We start from the raw sequence: 13,865 nt of genomic DNA, 5'->3' as shown, positions 1-13,865 counted from the left end.
TGCGCACATGCCTCGCAATGCTAAACTTACAATCAATATTTGGATGGTCCGAACTAGCGTATCAAAACTTTTTGCGTAGGTACTTATCACCCTTTCCATTTTTTATAGAGAAGTGGCCAAACTTTAATGAGGAATCTCGTAATATTCGCCTCGGGCTAGCTATGGATGGTGTGAACCTGTTTGGTCTTAAAAGTTCAACATGGAGCACATGGCCAGTTTGCCTTGTGAACTAAAATCTCCCACCGCGGTTAGTAATAAATTAGGGACATCTTTTTCTCTCATTAATAGTCCTTGGGAAGTATAAGATGGACAACATGGATGTGTACTTAGCCCCATTAATAGAGAAGCTACAAAGTTTATGGGAAGGAATTGATGTTCATGACATGTCAAAGAGGTTTGGACAAAGGGAGTTCTCATTTTACGAGGAATACTGATGTGGACTATGCATGATTGGCCAGGCTACTCTACGGAGAATGCAGTGGTTAGATATTTTATTATTATGTAATAGCTATTGATATATATGTGGATGGTTGTGTTATATTATTTGTTTTAATACAAGATTATCAATCTCTGGATACAATGCGTGCCCTTTGTGTGGACCTAGACTAGATTCTCGTCATTCTTCCAGAGGCTTGAGAAACATGGTGTATGAGGGTCACAAGAAGTATCTACCAGAGGACTATTTGGGTCGACCTCCTCCTACACTAAAGGCAAGTGATTGGAAGAGAGCAAGGGAGAACAACGAAGGGTCTCCACCCCCTCGAATGAAGCGGCTATCCATATTCTACCGACTACCATATTGGGAAGGTCTTTTAATTAACCATTTGCTTGACCCTATGCATATTTTTAAAAATATAGCCGCAGTGCTTTGGAAGACTATTAATGGGGTCACAAAGAGCAAGTGCCAAAAGGAGGATTTACAAATAAGTGATCGTATACGACACTTATGGCCCCAAACTAGAAGTGATGGTAAGTTGCTATTACCTAAAGCTCCTTGGGTATTGATAAAAGAAGATAGAGCTCAAGTTAAGAAGTGCATTTCGGAGTTTCGTACTTCGACTGGATGTATGCACTGCCTAAAGGGGGTGTTTACAAAGGATAATGAGCTCTCCAGCTTAAAATCACATGATCGGCCCAAGTTCTTGCAATTTGTCTTGCATGTGGCCAAGGTTGCCTCACCGTCAACATAAGGGATACATTATACAAGATTGGCACCGTGGTCCGTTGGATTTCATTGAGGGAGATAAGAAAAGACACTTTGGAAGTAGCCCGCTTAAATGCCATAGAATCAATTACATTACCAACATCTTAACCATACAAATGCATCTTCTGGTTCATGTTGTGGATGAGGTGGTTGTGGCAAGGGTTGTCCATTCACGTTGGATGTTCTTTTTGGAGAGGTTCATGAAGTTGCTAAAAGGGTTTGTTCATCAAAGAACTCGCCCAGAGGGAAGTATGGCAATGGGATGGCGTGTGCAAGAATACCTCATGTACATCATAGATTTTCTTAGTATCGTAGACCCTGAAATGCCTAAATTGTGGTCAGCAAAATAGGATGATAGGGTAGTTGGAGAATAGCCACAAGGACAAGGGATTGAGAGAAGCATGGATGTGGCCTTACGAGATAAGATCAATAAATTTTGGATCTTAAACTCAAAGAGTATGCAAAAGTGGATTGAGCGGTATGGAGAAGCTAAGAACGAAAGGAATCGGGCTCGTCAAGCTTTTCGAAGAAGTCGGACTATGGCTCGCCAACCATACCCTCCTTCATCGCTTGCTATACTTCCATACTTTCCATCAAGTAGATGGTTCCAATAAACCTTACAAAGAAGTAAAACTTCATGATGAAGTTATTATAGAGATGAGGAAGAGGAGCTTGCATACGGTTGTGACTACCACATAGGTGATTCCATTCATTCTTCTAAGCCTTGATATGCTTACATGTTTTCCAAGTATTGTTTATAACTTCTCCATAATCTAATGTTGTGTTATTTCTTTTAGTATCAAAAATTTACAGCACTATGGTCACATGGATGCCATTTTCGAGTGGAGCGGATCGATAAGAAGAGAACAACATTCGATTGTGGTGTTAAAGCAAATTTCATACAAGAAAGAAGGACTAGTGCAAGTGATTCAAATACGGATGTGAACATGCTCGATTACTTTGGAACCATCCAAGATATCATCAAGGTTGGCTTTAGAAAGTTTCATATGTTTATCTTTGATGTTAAAGTGGTTCAAGGTAGTCACAACAGGAGCACATGCAACCATACGAAGAGACAAATCCGGATTAGTTCAAGTGGACTCCACAAAGATATGGACACACGCATGTTATGATCTCGTCCTCCTCTTTGGAAACATGGTAATAAGTGATCATCAGTTAGATTTTGCCTCAATTTGCATCTTGAGTTTAGGTGCTTGAGTCGAGAAAGATAATCCTAAATGGATTCATTTTCTTTTGCTTGATGTTATATGGAGTTGAGCCACAAGACTCCATCTATCACCACTTCGAGCAAAGCTTGGTATGAACACATTCTTAAGCCACATGAAATTGACTTTATCTTCAAGCTTTAAGGTTTGATACCATTGGTGGGCTTTCCCTTCTAGAGTTAGAGAAAAGGCATGTATCATGGTCACATTGTTTACTGGCCCACAGGTTTCACATGTTGACTAAAAAATTGCTAGGTGTTGGATTGGGTCTCCATCACCTGAGAACTTTTGCGTGAGTTCATCTAAGTTGGTTTGGATTCAAGGGCAGTGCCCAGTTACCTAACCATGCCTCTACCCGTGTTTGTGGCCATATTCAACAAGTATGTCCTTGTGACTGTATTTAGATCTGCATGGGGATCCACTATCAGCCTCCGAGGAGCTATCCCCCCTACCTAGACCTCGTCCTCTGCCTGCATAGGTCCTTCTATTCCATCCGGGTCTACGGCTGGGATTCCCTTCCTCTCCCAGTCCGGAGAACTTTAGCCCTTCTTCCATGGATTCTTCACTACTAGTTTCTACAGTGTGGTCAGATTTCTCCAAGCTGAACACACTCAATTGAGTGCTTATCGAGCAACCTGAACCAATGCTTTTCTCTGGTAGGAAGATCATGTGTGGTTAGATGCACTGTCATCAAGGGTAGGATCATCTCCAATAAGTTTTCCTAACCTCAAGTGCATGAGAGAAAAAAGTTTAGTAGAAAGACTCACTACTCCAACTCTTTTGCTCAGGTTTTTGTTGGACTGACGTTTCATGTGGTGAAATGGGTTTCACGTCATGAATTGTATCTCACGTCTCGTGAACAACTTGTATTTCAGGCCTTGAATTTTTTGGTTAGAATTGCATTATTCTAAGTTGGGGAGGCTACTATAGTGCACTTATGACTCTCTTTTACCTCTAGTCTAACAATCCTTCAATCCGTGAACCCTTTGCACGTCTACGAGAGATAAGACTTGTGAAATAGCAGACTACATTTCATGTCATGAACTAGTAGACTGTGTTTTACATCGTGAAATGCAAATGCTTTTCATGCCGTGAAATTCACGAGATAAGACTTTTCCGTTTCCTTGTGTTAGTCATGTCAAGATAAGATGCACTAACTTTAGTAAGGCAATCTTGAGAATTCCATCGAAAAGGTAGGTAGGATTTCATACGCGCTGTGAAATTCTTTCTTGTACTTTCACACATTTGTCAATTGAACCAACAGAGTGATTTGAAGTGCAATTTTCCTACCCAATGAATCCAGAATGATTGTGTCTAGCAAAAGGAAAGTAATGCAAGTCACCCACACAACCAATGGCTCCTTATTTTTGGGATTTTCATGATTTTTTTGAAAAAAATAGAAAAATGTCACCCATTGCTAACTCACGATAGAAAAATCGGTGACAAAAACAACAAAATTAAATGAAATCCAAGTGTAGCTTTCCTCCAAGTATTACCAAGTGCTCACACACACATCAACAAACACAAAATTTTGCAACTAATCTAATTCCCTCTTTTTCACACAGCTTTTGACAATGCACTTCCAGAATGCAAAGGTAAAATTGAATCTTGCATAATTGGAGCTAGAGCTCTAAGAAGATGGAAGAAACAATGGTGTCTTTCTCGGTAATGATGCCAAAACTGTTATGGCATACTACACCTCCCTAGAGAACTCCACACATTTACCAATGGAATAAGCAATAGACAACAACCATCATAGGGTACTTACCAATGCTCCAAGCTCACGTTCCTCGAGGCTCTCCAAGCTCACTTGTAGAAGCTCCAATCCTCCCAATCCTCCAATCCTCCAATCTCCACCTCCATAGAACTTTCTAAGTCTGCTTCCATTGAGAAATCCTTTCATTTAGACTCCATCCCCAATGTTTGTAGGTGGACATCTCCTCCCATGGTCATTTCCCCTAAGCTCATGTTTTCTTTTGTTTCCTTGAGGTTTTAGAGTAGCAACAAGTCTCCTTCCTTAAACCTCTTGGTTTTGATGCTTAAATCAAACCATCTTTTCCTCCTTTACATGCCCAGTGTAGCCTGGACTCCTCTTCTAGTTTTTTTAATCTTGATGAGTCATTCAAATAACTCATGGCTAGTCCATGCCATTTGCTTGGTTACCCTCAAAGTTGGGATCATGAATTCCATAGGGATAATCACATCTAGTTTGAAGACCAAGTTAAAAGGTGTAGTCCTTCTTGAAGTTTTGTAAGCATTTCTATATCCCAAAATGTTGATGCAATTTTAAGTTTCCAATTAATTCTAGAAGCATCTACATTATTTGAGAGAATACCGCATAGCTCTCTACTTGTCCATTTATCTGATGGCAAAGACTTATTAGTGGAAAACCATAAATTCTTTCAAAAGACACTCCACCACCCCATTTAAGAAACGAGTCTCTCAGTCACTAATGAGTTTAAGGGGACATCCAAACCTTGTAATAACATTCTCATAGAGGAACTTAGCATTCATCCAATCATTAGCCTTAACTATGGCTTTATCCTTGGCCCATTTTGTCATATAATCTGTAGGTATGATTATATTCTTTTAGTTGTAGGGAGGGTTAATGGATCCGATAAAACCCATTCCCCATTTAGTTAATGGTCTATCACAGACATTATGGGTTGTAAGGGCATTCTGTCTTTTTGTTATGGTATTGTGAAGAACTTGGCATCTTTTGACTTATTCCATGGAGTCTCCAAAGAGTGTATATCACCACAACCTAGCATGGATTACTTTTTGAACATTATTTTTTCCCCAAAATATCCTCTGATGACTCTTGCATGAGCTTGTGTAAGCATATCTACATACTCATCTTCACACACACAAAGTCTTAAGATATCATCTTTTCCTTTTTTTATAGAGATGCCCCAAAATAAACATGTAAGGTTCTACTAACCTTCACACATTTTGTCTTTGTTTTTATGTTCATTGAATCCTCCATGGCTCAAGAATTGAGCTATTTCATAGCTCCATCTTGGCACAAGACTGTTTCGGAAGAGATGAGTGTCTAGAAGAGCATCCTCAACTCCCAATTGTTGGTGGTTGTCCATTCAAAATTTTCTTGACAAATGGTGAGCTCTTACATGCATTGACCCTTTTATTATAGAGACAAGGAAGTTAAAATCAAGAAGAAGCAATAGAAACCTTGTGATTCTCATTGTGGTGCGTGGTTTATTCACGAGATAGAGCAAGGCTTGATGGTTAATATAAAACACAAACTTGTTTCCCAAAATAACTTCTTCGTAGCATATACCATCAATAATCCTTCTCTATTAGTTCTTGTATAGTTCTTTTGATGCTCGTTCGCTACTATCTACTTGCAAGAAGGGGTAGAGGAGAGAGAAGGATTGCACTCAAGTGGAGTACCACACACACTCATAATGGAGTGATCACATGCACTCAAGGGGAGTACCACCATAGCTAAGAGCTTGAAGCTCCAAGGGGAGTACACACACTCATAATGGAGTGATCACATCATGCACTCAAGGGGAGTACCACCATAGCTAAGAGCTTGAAGCTCTAAGAAATTGTAAATCTTGATTAGTATGAGTTATATGTTTAGGGCTTTATAACTCTCTTTATACCTCATCCCCTTTTCACACTCACTTATTAATACCCATGACCACACTTAGGCCTAGGCCTATGCCTATGCTATGTCTATAAGCCCTTGGCCCCCATGTCCACAAGCCCTCAGCCCATTATTTACACGTCCATGTCCCCTACTTTACAAAACATCCCCTTCTAAAATTATTTTTTCCTTGAAATCAAAGGGTGGTCGTGCAAAAAGCTAAAATTGACCCATAACATATAGAGTTGTAGACCATAGAAGATACCTGATGTAGACCATAGAAGATACTTGATGATTCATGATGCCATATAATTAACCAAGTCACTATCATGATCAAACGAGGAACCAGGAGTGTTAATGCACAAATAACACCAACATCACAAGCATATCCTTGTAACCTCCTCTATCAAATGGAAAATTACATGGACCAACTCTAAAGTTACAAACCATGATGCCTCGGGTCGAAAAGATGGTGTAGCCATGCATCCTTAATCATCACACAATCTCCTAGATTAAATGGAAGTCCCAAGAACCAATAATCCATATACACACGTGCATAACCACATGTACTGAAGGAACATCCAAGAAATGATCCACCAAGATGATCCAAATGATCACCTGGATCAAAGGGAACTCCATGAAGGTCATTATCCAATGTCAATTTTTCATAGTCATGAGAATCACGATAGCATCCATAATGTGTCACAATCATGAGAATCATGATAGCATGTCACCAAAATTACTAGGATCCAAGGGATTCCGAAAGCTTATATGCCCATCCTTTGCCATCAAGTAACCATAAGTGCAAATGTGGCCTACCTCTTGATCAAGAACCATGCATCCCAAATGACATTTGATGAATCCAAAAGTGATTGCCTCGGCATCATTACCGAGAAGACACCATTGTTTCTTCCATCTTCTTAGAGCTCTAGCTCCCATTATGCAAGATTCAATTTTACCTTTGCATTCTGGAAGTGCATTGTGAAAAGCTGTGTGAAAAAGAGCGAATTAGATTAGTTGCAAAATTTTGTGTTTGTTGATGTGTGTGTGAGTACTTGGTAATACTTGGAGGAAAGCTACACTTGGATTTCTTTTAATTTTGTTGTTTTTGTCACCGATTTTTCTATCGTGAGTTAGCAGTGGGTGACATTTTTCTATTTTTTTTCAAAAAAATCACGAAAATTGCACTCCAAGTCGCTCTGTTGGTTCAATTGACAAACGTGTGAAAGTACAAGAAAGAATTTCATAGAGCGTATGAAATCCTACCTGCCTTTTCGATGGAATTCTCAAGATTGCCTTACTAAAGTTAGTGCATCTTATCTTGACATGACTAACACAAGGAAACGGAAAAGTCTTATCTCGTGAATTTCACGGCATGAAAAGCATTTGCATTTCACGATGTAAAACACAGTCTACCAGTTCATGACATGAAATGTAGTCTGCTATTTCACAGAGAACAAAAGAACAATAGTAGGGTCGTAAACCTCAATCCTTTTAACCACATGAGCACATCCATTATTCTTATGGGCTTCAGCTAGCTTGATGTCAAAATCCATAAAAGTGGTCTTTCCATTTGGCATACAAATGTGAAGACCACTTTTGAGCCATCATCCAAGATAGTTACAACCCTTGAAATGTTTTTGTATCATATTTGAAGAATCACTCTTTATAACTTCAATTTTAGCTACATTACATTGACTTATATTTCCCTATAGCAATTGATCGCAGCAACTTCATCTTCCATTATGGTTTTGTCCTCTCCATTCATTGGTTCAATAATTACCATAAATATTAACAATATGTAATACTGCTAATTGGATATTCATCTACCTTTCCATGGTGTGCAGGTTTTTTATAGGGGAAACTTTCTTATTGCATCATTAAAAAAGACCTTTGGGAATAGTTGTGCAGGTAACATTGCCTTCCCAAAATTTGTTTCATTGGCCTTGATCCAATGACTCTATCTGACCCAATGACTCTATCTCCATCACCATGAAAAGCTCCTTCTTAGCCTTATGATAACTTTACTTTTAAATAGATGGCTTTGGGTATGCTCCTTTGCTCAAATCTAAGCTTGTTATGTGACTCCTCTAACTCAGAGCGGTCCTAGATTCTTTAGCTCAAGACTTCATTGCTTCTCTTCCACGTCTTTTCCTCTTTGACTAAGGCTTACCCAAGATTCTTGTTTTCTTAATCCTTGGACTCTTCTTGATGTTGTGCTTGTAATCTTGTTGCAGAATTTTTTTTAAATGGAAACAACCAAAAATTGTGGAAGTACTCAATATTATAGGAATCACTAAGATGCATTTGACTAAGTCTTAATGTACAATAGCAAAAATGCACTCTCGGTGGACCTTGAGCCTCACATTTCACCCTCGGGAATATCACTCACACTCTCACTCTCACTCTCACCACTCACAATTATTATCAATGGAATCACACTCTCAGTCTCACTCACATAATCTCTACTCCTCTATAGGTTGAATTTTAATTCAATACCAAAAAATCATAGTTTACTCACTTCTTCCGACATACACACACACACACGCACAAACACACACACAAACACAATATGTGTGTGTGTGTGTGTGTGTGTGTATCTATACACACACACACACACACACACACATATTGTGTGTGTGTGTGTGTGTGTCTATAGATATACACACACACACACACACACACACACAAACACACACACAGTGTGTGTTTTTGTTTGTGTGTGTGTGTGTGTGTATAGATGCACACACACACATACACACACACATATGTATGTATATCTATATCTATCTATATATGTATGTATATATGTATATGTGTATATGTGTGTGTGTGTGTATATATATATATATGTATGTATGTATGTATATATATTGTGTATGTGTGTAGGTATGTATGTATACATACATACACACATACACAATATATATACACTTACACACACACACACATACATACATACATACATACATACACACACACATACACAATATATATATACATACACACACACATGTATACATACATACATACATACATGTATACATACATACATATACACACATACACAATATATATATACATACATACACACACATGTATACATATACATACATATATAGATATATATATGTATGCATGCGTGTACATACATGTGTGTGTGTGTACATAATTATATACATAAATACAAAAACAATGTGCATATACGTACATACATACATACATGTGCACATACACACACACATACATACATACATACACACATACACACACACACACATACATACATACATACATACATACATACACACATACACACATGCATACATTTATACATACATACATACATACACACACAAAAACCCCCTTATATTACACACACACACACACACCCCCTCATCTTTTTCTTTTATCACTTACAACCGTATAGCAACCTTTGAAATGGGTTAGCTAATTTTGTAACATAAGGGGTAGTAATGTATCCATAAAATTTTGCACCAAAGTTAAGCCATCATTAACCCTTTCTAGGAGGAAAACTATTTTTCTAATAGCCCATTCCATGAGAAAAGGTTTGATATGATTGGTTAAATATTTGGCAAATGTAACAAAACTTTGAAAAAACTTCAAAACTATGTGTACAAGAGCTAAACAATCTAACTAACCATCCTAAAACTATATTATTTGTCCTTTTTTATAGATAGCATAATATGAATACAATCACACAAAAAACAAATACAAAAAACTGTTCACTTAAAAAGGTGCACTCTTACAATCTTTAGCCATTTGGCGATTTTAAAAAGGAGTTACAAAAAATTAGTTTTTTCTTACCTTGATTCTTGTATACATGCTGCTTGGAGGAGCAAGCGTGATAGGGCATCGGGGCAAGAAAAGAAAGCAGCATGGTCACTGCTAAGGTTGAATACTATTGCCCTTGGGTTCCTACGAATGTCAAAGTCTTGCCATGCAAGTGACACTGAGTTGTCAAGTAGAGTCCTCACATAAAAACGTGGCACGCTCGCATATCTGCCCACACTTAGATGCACCCTGTCAAGTAGTGGTTGAAATGGTATCGGTCTCACCAGTAACATTGCCAACTCCACATCCTAAACACGTATATAATGTTACACCTCCTTGTTTGTATGTTAGGCATATTTTGCAATGGTAGAAATTGTTTTATCAAATCTTTTAATTTTAGTACAAAATCAAGATTCTTACTCATAGCATTTATATCCGCTCCTCCCCTCTCATTGTCCATCTCACTCTTCATTAATGTGAAATGGGGTACACATAAGTATGAAATCTCTCTCTATCTATGTGTGTGTGTGTTTGGGGGGGGGTGGGGGGTGGGGGACAAGAAGTGTTGTTGTACAGTGGAAGGGGAGAAAAATACAACAACCTTTGGGTTGAGAAAAATACGGTTTTTTATTGGCAGGGAGAGGGTACTTGTTAAAAAGGTAAGGTGTGTTAAACTTTATAACTGTTTTCTCTAATATAAGAGTATTTATGGACTTAACCGTGAAGAGTTCATTCACCAAAAGTGGAGACTTAAAGGTGAAGAATTAATTTTCCAAAAGGTCTATTAAATGTGGACTTAAAGGTGAGGAATTAATTTTCCAAAAGTAAATGCAAGTTTCTTATAGCATGTGTTTGACATTATATTTAGTGTCACTCTCATAAGACCTAGAATAAACATTACTTGTGATGGTGGAAGGTGGCCTTTAATGTCAGGTAATAAGAACAGCTCAATTATTTGGACACTTCTATTGTCTACTTGGTAAATTAACTAGTATCTAAATCCAATGCTCTAGCTACAATTTGTATATAGCAACTTTATAAACTCTTTCTTTAGGTTTGAGGTACTAGAGGAATTGATATCATCATCATTTTCTAGGGTAAGGTCAAAGCTTTTAATGTGTGTTTGTTGAGGGCTATAATTCAACAAACTTGTGCTTCCTGAAACCAAATTTCTTTGCAAATACTCCTAGTAGAGTAGAGTCACACCAAAAGTGTGTGAAAATTCTCTATGTGATACCATTTTTTCAACAATGAATGACATATATGATAATACAACTTCATTGTGCGAATACTCCTAGTAGGGTAGAGTCACACCAAAAGTGTGTAAAAATTCTTTATGTGATAGCATTTTTTCAACAATGAATGACATATATGATAATACAACTTCATTGCGCTCTCTCTCTCTCTCTCTCTCTCTCTCTCTCTCTCTCTCTCTAATTTATTAACCCTCAGATGAAGAGATCAAGCTAGGCAGTGTTAGGAAAAGGTGTGCCTCAACTTAACCTTTGACTGATTGGAATTCTAAAATGGCTGGTCGAGATCTCCGCCTATAGTGAATTGAGCTGAATTGCAATAGTGGTGTTAATTGTTCATTTTAGAAGAAGTATGGCTATTTTCTTCAGATTTAATTGTGGGTGGGTGAAAAATGAAGAGGAAGTGTGCATCTACAATCATGCAGAAGCAATGGGCCTGCTTATGTTCTCACACATGGACTGGGCCAACAAGCTAAAATAGGTTCACGCACCTCTTGGGGACTTGCATTCATCAACAATGGTTGGAGGGAATCCTTTTCCAGATACCCCGAAGTAGGAATAGTCGGGGATGCAGGATCTCCGTACACCAGGACGCCGCCCGTGGAGACCAACGGCATCTGGGAGTAGCGCGTGTCAGAAGCCAGTTGGTGGAAAGTTACTTGGAGAATAATAACACAGTGATTTTACGTGACAATTTTTATACATCCGGTGGAATGGTAGAGGCGTAATTATCGCCGTCGATGGGCATGACTGCCGCCACAAACACCGCCCGCGAGATCTTGTCCGGATACGCCTCCATTGCCATGGATATGAAGAAGCCGCCCAAGCTGTGGCCGACCAGCGTGAGCTGCAGGAAGATTTAAGATCATCATTAGCCCAAGATTAACGAGCTCAAATCACGCCAATTATCAGTAATCTGTTCTGTTTGTTCGAACCTTTTCAGTGCCCGTGTAGTTAGCCACATAGCGGAGCAGAGGCCTGCCCATGTGCTCCAATGTAGTCACCGTGTTTGGATCCGTGAGCTCTATGCCCGCCGCCGTTAGATCCATTGCTACCACTCCATAGCCCTCCCTCTTGACATAGGAGATCACTTTGTACCACGCCCATGCCCCAAACCCAGCCCCATGAACCAGCACAAATGTGGTGTTGGAGCTCCCTTCTTTGGCCTACACACACACACACACACATATATATACTCTCTCTCTCTCATATCAATTATTATTATTATGTTACATGTTACACAACAAGGCCCAAAGTTCCTTTTTTATAAAAAAAATTGGCTACTAGAAGGGAGCAAAGTATTCCGTGAGGACCCCTCATAAATTAAAGGAATTAAAGGCAAATTAAAGGAAAGGCAAATTAAAGGACTTTTCAAAATGAAGCTTTTGTTTTGAAGGGCACGAATTTTTCATCCCCTTATGTGTAGGTCAAAATGCCTCAAGAAGGGCTCCAACAAAGGCTTCAAATATGGAGGTTGTCCTGTGTTACCAACCTTAGGGTCTTTATAGCCATCAATACGGGAGGCCATTTGATTGATTGGACATGAGAAATCCCCTACTCCTATGGGGAGGAAGGGGAGAGTGAGTCTCCACTTCTAACTAGTGGGGGTTCTGTGTGAGAAGTCCATGGCAAACCTTAAAACAAAGGGAAAGAAATGGCTTTATGAGAAGCCTTAAAAAGAATATTGTCAGAATTAAATTTTGACACAAATATTTTTTTAGAAGCTCAATGTAGGCTTGAAACAATGTAGGTTAGGGTAGGCTTTAGAGTTATTGGTTATTTAGAAGCTTAAGGTAGCCCTAACAAGGTAGACCCTCCAAATAAAGCTTACAATATGCCTTTTGCTTGCAATCACAAGTTAGAGCCTCACACAAAAACTTGCATGGAGTTTAAGAAATAGCTCACCTCCATTGTTGAAATGAAGCCTTGTAAAAGGAGACCTATAATGAAGCAACTTAACTTTGCCATATTCACCATACTTGCCATACCTCATAATCTCAAGCTAGCTCTATATATACTAAAAAGGGTCCTTTTTTTAATTGTTATAGCCTATGTTTTGTCATAAGAACATTGGATAATCTACAAGATGTGTTGGAGACAAACATCATATAAAGATATTACCAAGGAACATGTTCCATGTCCCCTTAAGGACAAGTCAACCTTCTAATGAAATGGGAGGATGTATGCGCTTCATGATAATACACAATTTTGGCAATATAGTATGCAAAACTAATTGGAATACAAAGGATGGTAATATTAAGTATACATTTGATTCGCACATGAGCATGTTCAAGATTTGAGTCTCCCAAGGTGACATTTCCTTCTTTAAGCCGCAGATTTGAAGGGTAAACCCGTTGTTTTATTTGAAGGATAAATGTTAACCACTTTCTTGCTATTTTCTAAGAAAGGAAAATTAAAGGAATTTTTAAAATTAAGCTTTTTTTTGAAGGGTAAAGTTCTTTCATCCCCTTATATGCAGGTCAAAATTCCTCAAGAAGGGCTCCAAAGGCTTCAAATGTGGAGGGTATTTATAGCCACGCAATACGGGAGGCCATTTGATTGGTTGGACAAGAGCAATCCCCTACCCCCATGGAGAAGGGGAGAGTGAGTCTCCCTTTTTAACCAGTGCTCACTCTCCCCTTCTAACCAATGGGGGTTTTGTGTGAGAATCCCATGGTAAACTTTAAAACAAAGGGAAAGAAATGACTTTATTAGGGCATCAAAGTATATTCAAGCCTTAAAAAGAATATTGTCATAATTAAATTTTGACACAC

General features: G+C 38.6%; 1 protein-coding gene across 3 annotated transcripts; it reads right to left on the bottom strand.

The window, feature by feature from the left end:
* Positions 1 to 9,774: 9,774 nt before the first annotated feature.
* Positions 9,775 to 13,060, bottom strand: LOC147612750 (putative methylesterase 13, chloroplastic). 3 transcript variants are annotated; one of them, XM_086782851.1, is made up of 5 exons: positions 12,997 to 13,060; positions 12,027 to 12,257; positions 11,795 to 11,938; positions 11,583 to 11,708; positions 9,775 to 10,146 (listed from the first exon to the last, which is right to left on the bottom strand). In XM_086782851.1, exons 1-5 carry the CDS (start codon positions 13,057 to 13,059, stop codon positions 9,868 to 9,870), a joined length of 843 nt encoding a protein of 280 aa, XP_086638977.1. In that variant the 5' UTR covers position 13,060; the 3' UTR covers positions 9,775 to 9,867. The 3 variants fall into 3 exon arrangements, with proteins under 3 accessions (XP_086638977.1, XP_086638978.1, XP_086638979.1); XM_086782852.1 differs by having other exon boundaries at positions 9,878 to 10,087; XM_086782853.1 differs by lacking the exon at positions 9,775 to 10,146 and adding an exon at positions 11,254 to 11,400.
* Between the last annotated feature and the right edge of the window lie 805 nt (positions 13,061 to 13,865).

Source organism: Cibotium barometz, chromosome 45 (genome assembly GCF_041138505.1).
Source record: "Cibotium barometz isolate CiBa-2024 chromosome 45, ASM4113850v1, whole genome shotgun sequence".
Classification (NCBI taxonomy): Eukaryota; Viridiplantae; Streptophyta; class Polypodiopsida; order Cyatheales; family Cibotiaceae; genus Cibotium; species Cibotium barometz.
The sequence above is the reverse complement of the archived record's forward strand: the minus strand, read 5'-3'. Positions and strand labels throughout refer to the sequence as shown.